The following is a 16,214-nucleotide window of genomic DNA, read 5'->3' as shown; positions in this document are numbered from 1 at the left end:
TGGAATGCTTGAAGATGCCTGTCATAGTGCCAGATAGGGAGCAGATAGGAGTCTATATTAACTATTAATAGATAATTAAAACGCACATGGACATTTCCATTTTAAATGAACACAGTGTTCACTGATACCTGGGGTGGGGGTTCCTTTGAGTTATCTGTAAATTTCACGTTTGTAGGACAGTTCACCCCTCAACAAGGCCAGTCAGGTGAGACATTTAAAGGGTTCCAACAGTTCACCTCAGCTGTTTCTTCAGAGTTGGGGTTTGGGCATGTTAGGGGCCAAGAGAGACCCAAGGAATCAAACAGCTGTTCTAGGACTCTGCTGAGGACCCATCCAGGTCCCCGTGTTCTTTGCTGGCTTGCTGCAGGGAGTGCCTGAGGAGAGTTTGGCTTTAACTTGCAAATGACAGAGATTGCCGTCTTGGAGCTGATCCTGCCAGTGCCAGAATGCAAGGCTGCACCCGTACACAAGAAGGATTTCCATCCCAGGCTGCCTGGCTCCTGACAGCCTGAGATCCCCCTGTCAGTTCCAGGGTGCAGAGGACCCGTGATCCTCGGGGAGGCTCAGCGTTACTGCATCCTGAGTAGCAGGAAGGTTAGGTGAAAGAGAACTTGTGATGAAGAGGATGATGATGGAGGGAACTAGATTTTAGCCGGGTATGTGTTATCTCCTTAAGTCCTGCCTAAGTCTGCTACATCATCTAGTGAGTGGGCAGAGGTCAGGCTAATCTCACCGATGGGTTAACATTTAAGGTCAGCCGTCCTTTGTCATTACACAGAAGGCGTTTCCATGGCAAAAACACATAGCGTGGCTTGGACTTGGATGCTGAGCTTCTGTGTGCCTGACATGGAGTAGGTGCTTAAAAGTAACTCGTTTGTGGTGCTGTGTGGAGAGGGTATGGCTGAACTAGGAGGCTGACGGTAATATCTGTGTCAGCATATTTTATAACATATGTAATTTATACGTGTATTTATTTATATTTTATATGTAACATATTATATTTATTTTAAATATTTGTCATATATTTGAAAATATATGTGTAATATATTTTATAATGATTACATTACTGCTAATAACAGCCACCTTCCGTGACTGCCTACCACGCACTGAGAGTCACTGCCCCTTGATGTATAACCCCACCAAGTTGTGGTAACAACTACAAAAGAGGTATTATTTTTCTCACTTTAAATCAAAAGAAACGAGGCTCAGAGAAGCTCCCAGGTTTTCTAAGGTCACAGAGCCAGGTAGCATCAGGCCTGAGTTTGAATCTCAGTTTGTAAGCTGCTCACTGCAGTGGGAGAATGAAACGCCTAACCCACACTTCTGATACTTGATCCTCTATTCTGACAAGGCTGTTGGCTGCCGATGGAAGGAGCTTCCAAAACACAATTTAGAAGTCCGCTAGCCTAGCAGTTAACCCCAGGCTCCCAGCCCCTCCTTCATCCCTGTAAACCGACTTGTTCCTGGACTCTTCACTCATGGGTATGAGTCCTGGGGACAGAGTGGCTGGGAAGAGGAGGGATGTCTAAGCTCTCTTTATCCTGTTGGTTTTCACTGCATAAGAGGTGAGCTATAGAGGCTTACAAGTCACTTAGTGTTTCCTTCATTCAGGATGGATAAGATGCTAGTGCCTTCCTCCGGCAGAGGACGCCGTAGGAGACGCACTGAAGCTTGCTCTCCTCTGCCCTTCCTCCCCTGCTCACTGGGCTTCAGAACTGCTGGCCTCCAGCAGGGTGGTCAGGGTCTTATTATTAGATTCTCTATTTGTGCCTTTCTGTAATCCCATCTTACATTCATTCGATACAGAAAACATGTAAATTTTGAAATTGAACCATACTAATGTGGCTTCAGTGCAGGAAGATGCTGAAATTCATTCATTCATTTATGAGTATGAAAATGTATCACTAATGTAGACAACAAGCACCGATGAGTGTTATCTTGTCAGGCCCCGGGAACATGAAATACAAGCGTGTAATCTGTGGAGCCTGCCTTCAGGAAGCACACACACTCTACCAGATTTCTGTAGAATGCTTTCTCTGTCCAGTCCTGAACCAGAATACTCAGCTTCTCCTTGTAGGTAAGGAGCCATCTTAGTGTGCATCCAGAGAATGGAGCCAGTACTAACCTCAGGAAAGTCACTGAAGAAATACTGTTCCACAAGGACCCCTGACTTGTACTATTGTGTGTGGTTCTTACCAGTACTTCTAAGACTTCCAAACCTCATGGTGCCTTTCTTTTCCTGGCCAAGGCGCACCAGGAATTCTGCCTTCCGTGTTCTTATGTCTCACATACTGTGGCTGTTCTAGGAACATCCTGACCAAACGCCACTTTACACAAAACAGAAAATAAATATAGTGGCAGAAGATAAACCCATCTGTCGGGATAAACTTTGCCAAGAAACATTCTATAGACTATTACTAACTTGAAATGCCAAAAGATGTGACAAGCCGAAGTAAAAAGGATTCCAATGTCAGATAACTCAGAGAAAGGCCGGCTTTCAAAGCTCAAACTTTTTATGGTAGGCATTGGTATGTAGACACAAGCACTAAAGTTCTACAGGGAGGGGCACGATATGTACCTTGTGCACCCTTAACTGCTCATAAAGCCATTTCTAAAGAGCTCATGCCTTCCATGTAAAACACTGTATGGATACATACTCCTGCTTTTTAAATGAAGAAACCTTCCATCAGTCATATAAGACTGACTTTAATGCTGCGTCTCATTTTGATTGTCTATGGTAAATATACACGTCACGACTGGCTTTGGGCCCATACCCAGTAGCTGCAGAAATATGATCATGTATATTTATATGCGTACGTGTGCCTATGCAGAGTGCTTGGGAAGCGGGGGGAGGAAACATGGTAACTCATAAATGTGAAAATTCCTGATGTGCGTTATGGCTTCGATCCAAATACTGATGCCTTTGACTTTTAGACTCTCGCTACACAGAACAGAAATCTACGGAACTGTAAAAGGGGCAGTTCTGTTGCAGACATTCATTGCTTCGTGCAGACACCCAAAGTCCGTGCACACCAAAGTGCGCCCTTCCCACAGCCTGGATATGCATATTCTCTGAGAAAAAGAGCTAGCAGCGGCCTGCAGCCGGGGCTTCGAGGAAACTTTAAACAGGCAAACTATGAAAGGTAATTAGGAAGCTGGGAATTGCTGGGAGGTGGTGAGGAATGGGATTAGGCTGTCAGGGCAGATTAATGTGCCCCAGTATTTCACTTCTGGGACCTGGCCGAAAGCGACAAGATGGGTTTTCATTCCCAAGAAATGAGTGTAAGAGATTATGCTAGAAATGAATGGAAGGAATCTCCTAGGAGAATATACTACAAAGCTGTGCCGTACTGATATTTAATCATCGGGGGCAGCTGTAATAGAGAGGGGATGAGTGGGCCATGCTGTCCCTGGAGAGAAGAGAGGAGAGCAATTTCAGAGCGCGGTGGTATTGGTGGCCTCTCTCCCTATTGATCATTCACTGCACGCTCTCCAATACTTAAAAATTAAGGATAAAATATGAAAATGCAAAGGCTCACTTATCAGAAAGGCTAAGGGCATAAATCAAATTGTGCTCTAAAGTCACGCTTTTTTATTGTAGAGGTATTTTGCATTTTATATAGTAATTTGTCCCTTGCTAAAAGTCTCCTGTTTGTGTTTTAATTGCCTACAGATGACAAAAAAGGGTAGCCTATGCATTGCCACATAACGACCATAGCATGTAAGCTCTGTTACCAAATCATCTGAGCGGCTGGGATTCGAGTCTGCAGAGCTTAAGGAAAGGGATTGTCTGCTGCAATTCCTACTTTTCCCAGAATGCTTTGTGCAAGGCCTTGAACACACACACACAAAAAAAAACACTCCTTTATTGAAGAACGAAGGCGGAGAACAGGTTACAGGCTTCTTCTTAGGGATGTCAAACAACGGTACCCTCACTGGGGAAATTTTACTCTACTCACTAAACAGCTGTGTTAAAAGTCGCTCTGACATCCACTGTCAAACGGAATCTTCACTGAGGCCGAGCTAGCCATAGGTGGTGTAAATCCAAACGTGACCTCATGGGTAGTGGAAGGGCTGATGGGCATCTACGAGCTGGGGAGCTGGATGCAAGCTGACTTGGTCTGAGAAAATGCTCCGTACCGTCTTAGAGTACAGAGAGTTGATAGTGGGGCTGGAGGACACAAAGCAGTTCAGTGTCAGCAACTTATTACTTAAACCAACATCAGTGAAAGTCGTTCAGCCCAGGACCTGAGATTTCAGGGCGTTCATTGCCGTTTTTGCAAGTTTAAGTCACTGAACGCAGAGATTCAGTTCGGTTCTACATGCTCTACATTTTGAGTTGCTGGATGTCAGGATACATTTTAGTTTTCTAAAGCTTATCCGGCAAGATGGCTAACAAGCTGAAAGCCCAACGTCAGTAGCCCAAGACAGATGTCCCAAAGTCTTTAACTGCATTGGTGCAGCAGTTAAAGAATGGTTTGGGAATCAGAGATCTCACTCCGAAATGTCATACTACATTTTGGTGGATGAATTTGGACAAGCTGTAAAACGGAGACAAAACTATCTACAGAAGATAGGGCAAGGGCTTGGCAGAGTGAAAAGACAAATGATCCTTTTCCTTGTCTTGGCCCCGAGAAATGTAGCCAGGGCTGGCTGAGGAAGGAATGGGTGAAGGCTCGGCACAAATAGTCACGAGAGCGGGAGAGGAATGGGGGGACACAAGGAAAGAGGCCTTGAAGCCAACTGAGGAGGAAGGCTACATAGGTAAAGATTTTTTTTTGTGTGTGTGTGGAAAAAAAACGAAGAGAAGTTTAAGAAGCGGAAGTAAGAAAATATGACCCATGGAAAACAGGGCCAAGAAGGGAGGGCGTGAAAAAGGGCATTACCCATGTTAATTAGATGCAGAGCACCCACAGACAGGGAAACATAGATACAGGAGAGAGGCGGGAGATGGATGGAAAAGGGTCCTGGAGGAGCGAGGCGAGAAAGATCCCGAGCAGAGGCGGAGCGATTGGCCTCAGACGTGGGAAAGGCAGCATTTTCACTGAGATAGGAGGGAAAGGGGAAAGGATGGGGTGGGATAGATAAGTGTGTAGGTGGCAGGGGAGGAAATTGAGAGCATCCTCGATTGATGGCCTCAATTTTCTCGGTGAAGTAGGAGGCAAGGTGATCCGTAGCGTGCTGTGGGGAGGCAGTGGAGCTTGGGAAAAGAGAACATTGGCGGCGCTGCTAGGAGCCCTGCAGGCTGAGCTGGGGGCGCATGCGCAGAGATTGACACGGCGTCCTGAGCGCGCAGCTGAGTTGAACCGACGTCTATCTACTGTGTCTCAAGCTCGCACAACTGTGATATTTTCTCCCAGGACTTGGACAAGTCTAGGCAGGGTAGCTAGAAATTGAATCGGTAGACCCAACCAAGGCTGTAGTTTTTTGCAGACCCGGATGTCACAGAGGTTTAAGAGGGTCAAGGAACTGTTGGATACTGGCTATCCACGGGAGGCGCTTGAAGTGCTGGGCTAGAGGATGAAAGATGGAGAGAGAGGAGGGCACACGATCAAAGCAGTTTGCTAGACCAGACCAAGACGTCAAGGTCCGGCTCAGGGGGTGTTGGGGGGAGGAACGCTGAAACACGCGGTGGGTTGTTAGGATTTCAGCCGGCAGAGGTCTACCTGTTTGGAGAACTTTGAAGTCTGTCACCTGAAAGCTAATCCCACCCCTCTATAGAAGCTGTTCTTCCTGTTCCCAGCCAAAACGTGTCTCCAGGGCCTCTAACCATCTCCTAAGCATATACCTAGCTCAAAGAACATTAAGACTTGACCTCATTGCGAGAGTCCTGACACCTGGAATTTAACATGCGCTAAGTTCTCTGGCTCTTGCCACAATGTGAGCCACCAAGCAAGCAGTGACTTTCTTGACCAGTTTAACATACTTGGGAGCAGACTGGTCTATGTGTGTGACTGAGGTGCAGGGTGGACAGTCGCTTACCCATCCCTATGTTTATGCGAGTCCTTTGTCTGTTTTCCGTGTCTTCCATGGGAATAGGAAGAACAGAACACTCTTTGCTTCATTAATCTTCCTGAGCCTCTTTTTATTCCAATCACCTCAAAATCAGACCAGAGAGGAGCAGATCCTAGTGGGCTGTCATGCCACAGAGGCAAACAGGCAGGGAGGAAGAGAATAGGACTTTGAAAACCTGAACTGTGCTCTCTGACGGAGGTCAGCAGAGGCAGACCAAATCAACAAGCATGACGTGAAGGGCAAATTTGCAATTAAAAGAAGAATAGGGAATTATAAAGATGGATGGGCCCCATGACATGCATGCCCAGGCCTGCGTGGCCTTGGCCTCCGATGCCAGAAATTAATGCTTTACTCTTTAGCGCTCGTCACCTTTGGCTCCGGACAGAAAGGCAAATGCATTAAAATCACAACAATTAGAACACTTACTTAGCTTGGAAGGCGTTGTTGGTTCCCCTGTGGTCGAGGTCATGACACAGGCATCCCACAATCACCGCCAAAATTTCCACCTCGGTCAGAATCTCTTGAAACCCAGCAGTCTGGGAAGAAGGGGACAATGGCAGGTCAGTGCCAGGGGCAGGGGGCTGGGGAAACCCAGTCAGCTGAGCAGCAATCGGCTGGTTGCAGGCCCACACCATTTTAGCAAATGATTACCTGTCACCCTCTTAGATGGCAGTGTGTTGAGTGGCCACTTGCTTAGCCTGAGGTCCTTACAGTGAGGGATTCGCTTGCTGTCGCATCGGGACAGAGATCAGTCTGCTTCCTTTCCTTCTATAGAGAGGAGGTTGTGTTCTCCACACCCACAGTTTGGGGAAGGCCCAGAGTGAAGTGTGTTTTCCCACTGCACACAGTATGATGAGTGTTGTATTTGGAAATAGGGGGATATGAAGGGACCTTCAAAACCGAAAAGCTCTGGACCCCGGATGCTCCTCAAATGAGAATCAGCAAACACAAAAAACCTTCCTTATAGCAAATGGAGGAGAAGTACTCAAATTGCTGCTTGATGATGGCCTAGAATTATCTTACAAATCCCGGACCCCATGCTGAGCTGGTAGACAGACTGAAACGCAAATGGGTAAATCCTAGAAACTGAGATTTGGCAGTAGACTAGACAACCAGGACAGAGCATCACAGGAAGAGTACACAATTTTGAGGCCTTTGTTTCTGATCCCAGTAGCTGTGTGAAGTACGTGGCTGGGGCGTAATTCCTCCTGGACACAGTTGGATATCATTACGGGCACGAGAACCACACCAGCTCTCTGGGTCCAGCTGGCGCTCTCATTAGTCTGGAGGAGGAAATGCACCTTTGGGAGAAAGAGCTGTGTGTCCTCTCCATCCGTGGCCTTTCCGGCCCCTCCCCCTCGCGGTGGAAGTCTCCACTTCCATTACTTATTAAATTCTTTATCAGAAGATGGGAGGAGGGGAGCCTGCTGGTATGTTCAAGGTATGTTTCTCCATCACTAATCTCGGATCACCCGCTAATACCTGCAAGACTTTTAGGGCAATGAAAACCTTGTTCTTTTAATTGGTTTTGGTTTTAATACAGACGTAACTGAGTGATGGGATTGCTGTATTGACAATTTTATTTTCCAAACAGCCTTGGTTCCTCGGCAAGATTTGGAAGCACATATGACATCACTTAGGCAGCAGATGGAACCGGGAATAAACTGACGGGGGCCATGAAGTAGTCCTTGCCAAAGCTTGGCACACCCTTCATTTTAAAACTTGTTGATATTAGTTTTTGTTTATTTTATTGCCTGTAATCGTTTTCTAAAACCACGCTCAGAAACCTAAAGCCAAAACTCTCGTTGTTCATATTTCCTGATTCCTAAAGGCAACCAAATTCATTTGTTTAGCTAAATTGCTGACATTTTTACCATATTGCCACAAAATGTCCATACGGTTTAGTACTTGATCACTCACCAAATACCTACAGTCTTTCCTATGTTACTATAATTTCCCCTAGGAGTTTTAGACTGCTTAACCTACTTAATATTTTTTTTTACCAGTCTTATGAGGCAATAGCTACGATTGTTCTGTTACAGATGGGGAAATTGAGTCACAGAAGGGCTCCACGCTGTGCCTAAGGACTCACAGCTAAAACAGGGCAAAGGGGAGCACACCCACATCCCATCCCAAGTGTGCTTTAAAACATTGATGGTGTAGTGGTGATATTCCCCGCATTTCCCCTCCACTTCCAACGTAAGCCATGCTCAGAGCTTTCCTCATGATCACCCTCTAAATACTAACTTCCCACCGCCAGACCGAAGAATACATGAAGATTCTTTTCTTAAATCCTTTCATTTCCTGGGGTTCAGATCTCTTTGGAACAGCTGTGCCTTTCATATCCTCCATGACTTTATTAAATGTCTATTAAGTAATTTTGAAGAGAAGCAAACCTTTCACACTTCTTGCACGATCTTTTGTGTCCTGGAGGTAGTCGGGTCTGGCTTGTCCCCTCTTGGGGCTTCTGCTTTCCCATTCTGGGGATGATCTCTTTTGCTTGTATCCTATGCCTTTTCTCGATTTCTGCCTCATTTTGCAGGAACACATCTGTCAGTCTTCATAAAGAAGTGTGTCCATTTCTTGGGGAGCCAGTTGCTCTAGGTTCTGCATGGCTGGGATGGGAACGGGAGGACCTTATTCTATTTTCACACTCACTGTTGGTTTGCCTAACAGTTCTGGGGGGGAGGGGAAGTAATTTCTCTCAGAATTCTCAAAGACTAACTACTTTATACTTTATTGTCTAATTTGTAAAGTTGTTTTTTGAAAAAATATGACCTTCTTCTTCTTCTTCTTCTTCTTCTTCTTCTTCTTCTTCTTCTTCTTCTTCTCCTTCTCCTCCTCCTCCTCCTCCTCCTCCTCCTCCTCCTCCTCCTCCTCCTCCTCCTCTTTCTTCTTCTCAAGCAAACACTCTGGTTCCTGAACAGGTTGGGGTAAGAGCAGATCCTCAACTATGCAGAGGGGAGATGGGTACTTGGGGTCTCAGCATGTCACTGTACCCTATTTAGTGACCTCTGAAGTCTCTGGTTCCCAGGCTTTGGCAGGTCTGGGAAAATTGTTCTCATGTATACCCTCCACCGCTGCCCTGAAGGCAGAGGGCTGGACCTCGTTCTTTATTGAGGAGTTCTAAACTATCTTTCTCTCTCTATTTTCTGCCTTTGTTGCTGATTTTTTACACAGTAACCATTTATTTTCCCCTTCTCTTGAAATTTGGCACCTCGTTCTAAAATTATTTATATCACAAATATTTTTGAGAATCTAATAATGAGATACATGAACTCCCTTTCTATAAAATCTTATGATTTCACATGACTCCAAGGCTACGCCCCTCATCTCTGGACCCTTAGGATAAAGACTGCTTGAAGTTCGCCATACGCATGGCCGTGTGGCCGTACAAGGCGTATTTACCTCTCCCGGCTGTGGCACCTGAATTACTGAAGCAGCTCTAGCTCTTGACTGTGATTTAGAGCTGCCGGGTAAATGGTTTCTGAGAATCATCAGGCCTGAGAAGTGTCCACCTGCCACTCAGTTTCTATTCGCTCCTCCCACCCTCATCCATCTTCCTTCAGTCCCATCCATCCATCCAGACCTACATCTACCCATCCTGAGCAGAAAAAGTCAGCGGCCTGCTGAAGATAATATACTTTAGAGAGAAAACAGAGAGGCAGGGGAGTATGTCGTGATGTGTTTCTTTCTATTATATTTTCAAATAAAATCATGTCCCTCCTCAATAATTATGAGTTTTCTTGACCCTCGTGCTAACGTATCTTCTCACGCGCGCGCTCTCGTTGTGAATATCAGACATATGAGCAATAGAGACCATCTGTCCAAGTAAAGAGACAACCAGGGGCATCTATCTAATCCTCAAGTTACCTGCTAAGAAAAGCCGCGTTATTTCCCATTGACGCAGCCTCCGGGGCCGCTTTTCAAGGGGCTGACGTGTTTGTTGGGATAATTCTTTCCCTCCTTCCCACAGCACACAACACTGAAGATTGTAGAGTCCCCAAGTCTGGAAGACACCTTCTCGGGTTCTGCTAGGCTACCAGCGAGTTTCTGTCAGCAGCCAACATGAGAGCTAAGGCAGTTAGGATGTCTCTCCATTTTGAAGCTGAGCCTGTTAGCAGCAAACACAAGACTATCACAGGCAAGAAAGTGTCACGGTGGTTCTGTTGGATTCAAACAGTCGCAAAATACAACAGCTACAACAGCTGTACTATCAGCCCCAGGCGGTGCTATAGAATTTTTTTTAATTTAATGGCTGCTACTAGGTACTTGCTATGTATCAAGCAATCGGTATGTTTGCGAGACTAGGCTTGGGAAAACACTAACGATGATTAATACTGCCATAGCGCTCAGAGTGTGCCAAACACTCTTGTAAATATGTCAGTTTCACGAACCCTTTCTCTCAAGAACCCTCTAGGTAGAGACTACTCTTCCCTTCCTATCTCACAGATGTGCCTGATAACATATCTGAATAGCAGAGATGGGATTAGAACCCAGACAACCTGGCCTGTGAGCCACCTCTTCTGTGAGAGAATACAGCGACAGACGGGCAGGGTTTAAGCGCTGTGGACGGGTAGTAGGGCTTTACAGAATCACTTGACATGGGCTTTATTCACGAATTGCATTAATCTCAAGCAGTTGGGCGGTAATGGTGCGCATGCCCTTAATTCCAGCACTCAGCAGGCAGAGGCAGGGAGACCTCTGTGAGTTCAAGGCCAGCCTGGTCTACAAAGCGAGTTCCAGGACAACCAGGGCTGTTACACAGAAAAACCCTGTCTCAAAAAACCAAAAAAAAAAAAAAAAAAACCAAAAATAAAAAAAAAATCTAATAGCAGATATGAAATAGCCCACTTTTATAAAATGTCTAATATCTGCAAAGGAGAAAGCCTGCTGGATATCATTAGGAGGTCAGCAGTCTAATTTCAAAAAACTTTACTTTGTGTCAAAAAATCCACAAAGAACATTTATTCATTAAAATTGATATACTCTGTATTTTTCAGATTTCTTTTAAGAAAAAGAAAATTTAATTTGTAATTTCCAAGGTTTGGGATATGATCATCTTTGTTTTTTTAATATTTAATAAAAATTTATAGAAAATTTCTATTTTTAATAGAAAACAATAATTTTTCTATTATTAAAATAAATTTTAAATATATTAAAATATATAAATATATTAAAATAATTTTTAATAGAAAATAATAATGAAACAGCTTATATTGAACTTAAAAGTGCATATATTTTTGTAACCAAACTATTCCAGGTTTGAATGAAATGGTGACGTTCTGAAAAGTACCCATCCACTTAGCAAATTGAGTATTTGCGTCAGCTCAAGCCAAGGGAAGCGTGCAGTAAAGATCACAGTCTAGTCTTTGCCTTCCTGGGCTGCACATCTCATCCAGCTATGCTGAGAACCTGGCTGGCTCCATGGAGATCCTGCATCGTGGGAGAGCGCCATGGCAGAAAGGATCTGGCATCTTTGCTTCGCTTTTGGAGACAGCACTTACTGCCTTGCAAATCTTGTCATGTTTGCATCCCGGAAGGTGTGCGGTCATATAGAGTCATCAATCCCTGTTAGGGAGTCTCAGTTTGGCACTTTCTCCATCTTCTATCAGAGACAAGGAAAGCAGAGAGTCCCACCATACCAGTCCAGGGCGTTTAAAAGGCAGAATGCTCCCAGGAAGCTCTGCCCTCCATACCCCTGCTCCATGGCAACAGAAGCGTCCAGAGTGCGGGGCCTGTGAGGGAGCAGGGAAGGAGCACTTAACAAGAAGTATGGAGCTTCCCATCTCGGTCATGGATGGAGCAAGGTGGCAAAAAATAGTGAAGGACCGCGTTTGGGTCCTGCCTGCACTTACTGGTTGAGATTCTTGGCTTGCTTGCCTTTAGGGCAAGCTGGCGAGTGTCAAACTATTTGATTTGCTCCCGTCAGTGATCCCAGGCGGAGGGTTTTCTCCGCAGCAGCAGCAGCAGCAGCAGCAGCAGCAGCAGCAGCAGCAGCAGCAGCAGCAGCAGCAGCAGCAGCAGCAGCAGACGGGTCTTGATAACCCGCAGGGTTTCCCAGTAAGGTTAATGGCTGCCGGGCACATGGGGCCCTCTTTTTAAACAACAGGTCCTTCTTTGACAGTCAGAGATTGTGTGGAATGGAAACACCCAAGAGCAGAAGAGCAGTTCTCACCCATAGTCCTCAAAGGAAGGGAAGAGGGTAAACTATCTCACTGAGGACGGTCAGTGGCCAGCGCCTTTCGGTGTTAACAGTGGTGGCTGGTGAGGTGGAAAAGGGGCGCACCAGCTTGTGTTGGGACCAGGATGTTCCCACGGGAGTCCGAGGACCACCACTACCACTGACAAGCCACCCTCTCCGTCATCACAGCACAGAGCACACTGCCATCGGATGCCAGCTGTCCTCGTTGTCCAAGCAACCGGGATAGTTTGGATCATTTGCTTTCCTTTCTTCTGAAGATGAACATGGCCAGGTAACTACTTGGCATTAGTAAAATGGTGATTTCAGCACACAGTGATTCTCTCTGCCAAACTCAGTCCTGGTGCCTCTTACTGTCTATTCCCAAACGACTTTCTTCTACATCCGGGGATTTCAGAACATACCTCTCAGATCCTAAACCCCAAAGCATGTTTGGGGCAAATGGTGATTTTTTTTTTTTTGCCTTCAAATGATGCCACAAATACTAATGCAGGCAAGTCTCAGAAAGGAGAAGGACCAAAAACCAGTGATGTGTCTTATAAAATTCTTGTGTTGAGTAGATGTTTAAATGCATAAATGAAATTTTTTTAGGTTGATTCTATTGATTCTATTTATTTTTTTCACTGCTTCTAAGACTTAATGTTTAACTTATCACTACAATATAAAATATTTTGGATCTATAAAAATATTTAAAATAGATAACTCTAAAGGATGTCACGTACTCATGGCCTGACTTCAGTGGACTCTGTGTTTTGTTTTCTTTTTCCATCTGTAAATCTAATCACCTTGTCTGGTCTTTTTGCAAGAATATCTCAAACACAAATTCCTGGCATCTGTCAACATGCTTTTTTTTTTTTTTTTGACAGGGTTTTGTTGTGAATCCCCAGACTGGCCTTGAACTCACAGCAATCTGCCTACCTCAGCCTCTCCTAATGCTGGAATCACATTAGGATTAGGTGATGGACTGGGGATGCTCAGCCTTTCACCTGAGGAAGTCCTGATGTGGTCATATAAAAATTAGTCCTTATATTTCTTCTTTCACATTCTGATAAAATATGTAAAGAGAACAGAACGGCACAAGGAAAACCCTGGGTACCACTGCGGAACTTAAACATAATGCATCAATTAGAAGGGAAACACTCAAGGAAACCGAGGCTTCTGCTTCAGTTTAGATACACGGTAAACAGCACTGTCTTTTTCACATCTGCTGAACGCGTTTTACAGAGAAGGGAAGGGAGAGGACTACTGGATTCCCGGAACCTTAGCTTTAAGAATGCGTGTCTGTAGATCTGGGGGGACATGCTCAGAAATACGGTCTATGCTTTATTTATGGCAAATCACGAGTGAGCACAAAAGAATACCACAGGGTCGTGAGCACAGAGAGATCACTCGGTGCATATTAATCGTGTGGAAAGCAAGGTCTCCTAGGGCTTCCAAGAGACGCAGCTGATGGAGTTCAGGAATATGGGGACTCTTCAAAGCTAGCCCCAAGTTTTATTTTCCATCAGTGAATCAGGATTAAACATGAGACCCATGAAAATTTAAAAGTTTTTAAAGCCCCTAACTTAACACCCTTAGGTGCCAGGTTTCAGCCCCAAGAGAGCGCCACTAGCCACTAGGATGTCAAACAGTGCGGAAAATGGAAGCCGTGATAAACGACTGTGGTTGGGCTGCTGGGTCTCGACGACCTGGAGGATTTGCCTGGCGTCATAAAACACAAAGCGACAGATTAAGCAGTTTACCAACACCATAAAAACCTCAAGAATAAACCCACTTAAAAAAAAAACAAAAACAAAAACAAAAAGGTATTGTAACTAGACATTCTCAGCCCCCAAACTGGTCGCAGTTCCTTCCAAACCTGTGTCCATGAGCAAGGGCTTACAATTTGGTGCTAACATCAGACACGATTACGTCCATGCACTTTTACAATTCACATGTCCTAAAAAAAAAACACCCAGTGCAGGCCGATGGGTGCGGGAGAATTTATTTTCACTGGGAAGGGAACGACTCATAACTCATGAATGGCAGTTCCTGAAGTGAGTTATGGAGGTGACTCTCCTGTGAGAGGAAATGGGTCGGACGCTCCTCCTGCCCCGTCGTATGTTTGGCTACCAGCGCACCAGGTTCTTATTTAGGTGTGGCCTTGTCTCTTTTCTTTTATAAAATAAATGTGAATAAAGAGAGCGTTAGCTAGGGGCACGGAGTGCCTGAGTGGGGCTCTGGAATGCAGGCGGAAGAGACTGAAAATAAGAGCCCTCGAGAGGTCTAAAGAGCAAGAGTCTCAAATGCGGTTGAACTGTCAGTTCCGAGGACAGTTTACAGTGTCCACACCTGATGTCTGGAGAAAGATTAAGCCTCCCTTAAATACAAAATTTGCTATACTTCTACTTTACACCGATAAGAAGATTTACGTGTTTCTCCCCCATGCGAATTCCATTATACTAGTATAGCAATAGCTATATAACATGTAGCGATTACGTTAAGGTAAGTGTAACTATGCATATTGGCAAGGTGGCGTTAGGGGAACCCTGTCTGGAGATCTTAAGAATGATTACCATTGACTTTAGTCTGTCAGAGACTAGAACACCAAGAGCTCATTGTACCCCCGTGTCCCAGTTGACAAGGGCATTTGATTCTGTCGTGATGAGGCTTCTGGTTACTGAAACATTTTCTTTAACAACTGGATGGCCCCGTCCTTCCCCAGGGGGAGGCAAAGAGTTCGAATTGTGCTCCTGAGCTTCCTTTTGGGAGAATTTTTGACTTCAAAGCTCAAGGACTTAGCTGACAATGGCGGTCGGCAGATGGCGCGAGACTCTCAGTTTGAGAGCAGGACCCATCTCCCCCTAAAAGTCCCTTCTGCTCTCCGGGTTGAATTATCAAGAAAATGGTGTGGCTGTCTCTCCAAATAACCTTAATGACCGCACAAAGATGGCCGAAAGCCCACCACCTCCACGCTGAAGATTTAAGATTTCCCGGCAAATGTCAGGAGGTGCCAACGGATGTGCTGTGACACTCGGTTATCATTAGTGTTTAACTGCCGTTCCCCACCAGCGCCATGCCGCTGGTACCACCATAAATTTTAATGTGATCACATGCTCTTTCCCTTTCATATCCAGTGAGTTCTGCAGGATCATAATATCCTACATGAACCCTAGGTGAACCTTAGCGTGATGCAATGAGAACAAGATTTTGAGCACTGGAAGTTGCTCATCATCTTATAGTGCTTAAAAAACAACAAAAAACAAAACCTGGACACCGAGCAACGTGGTTATTTAAATAACCTAGACCTAAACTGAATTCCTTCAGTACAATGGATCTTTATAGAGCCCCTACAGGAAGCATTTATAGGACAGTAAAGCACCCTGACTCTAAGGAAGCCTTCCTTCCCCCTTGGGAAGTCTGCCGGAGACCGAACATCATTTATAATGCGCCCTCAAAGTGTCCCTGCAATTTAGACATCAAGACATGCCTTGTAGTTTACAGAACATGAGCAAACATGGCCCATCCCTGTACCTGGTTTACCCTGTGCACTGCAGCAGACAAGGTCATCGTCGTCTTTCATTACACATTTGCACAGTGGGATAGTAATTCTTTCTACTTACATAAATAAGGAGAATTTGTATAGGTACCATTGATGTTTTTATTCTCTGTTTTAGTCACGAATGACGACAGCATTACCTAGTTTATTTATGAGAGGAAGTCAAAACTCAGTAAATTTGAACTCTATAGGTATCTCTTTAGAACAAAAGATAACCTTGAAGCTTTGATTCCACTTTTTTTTTTTTTTTTTAAAATTACTGTCAGCAGCTTGGAACAAATAAATAAGTGATCAATGGGATTCCAGGTGAACTGAATGTCCATCAAAATCCATATCATATTGCTTGTCCTATGAAGTTCTCCTTTGTTTCTTTTAATTTCCAGTGGGCTAAAATTATTTGGTTTCCTAAACATGAGCCTGAAGATTTCTGCAAAACCGTTCTGAGTCAATAAACGTATT

General features: G+C 44.8%; 1 protein-coding gene across 1 annotated transcript in view; it reads right to left on the bottom strand.

Moving 5' to 3' along the window:
- Pde11a (phosphodiesterase 11A) overlaps positions 1 to 16,214 on the bottom strand; it is a 254,575-nt gene that overhangs the window by 51,722 nt on the left and 186,639 nt on the right. Inside the window, exon 13 of the mRNA XM_050119857.1 lies at positions 6,442 to 6,551. Coding sequence (XP_049975814.1) covers positions 6,442 to 6,551 — 110 coding nt within the window. The remainder of the gene's footprint in view (positions 1 to 6,441; positions 6,552 to 16,214) is intronic.

This window comes from Alexandromys fortis, unplaced genomic scaffold (genome assembly GCF_014885135.2).
Source record: "Alexandromys fortis isolate MF-2015 unplaced genomic scaffold, M_Fortis_MF-2015_v1.1 scaffold_8_1_9099942, whole genome shotgun sequence".
Lineage (NCBI taxonomy): Eukaryota > Metazoa > Chordata > Mammalia > Rodentia > Cricetidae > Alexandromys > Alexandromys fortis.
Note: the sequence above shows the minus strand (reverse complement) of the source record. Positions and strands in the feature narration are given on the sequence as shown.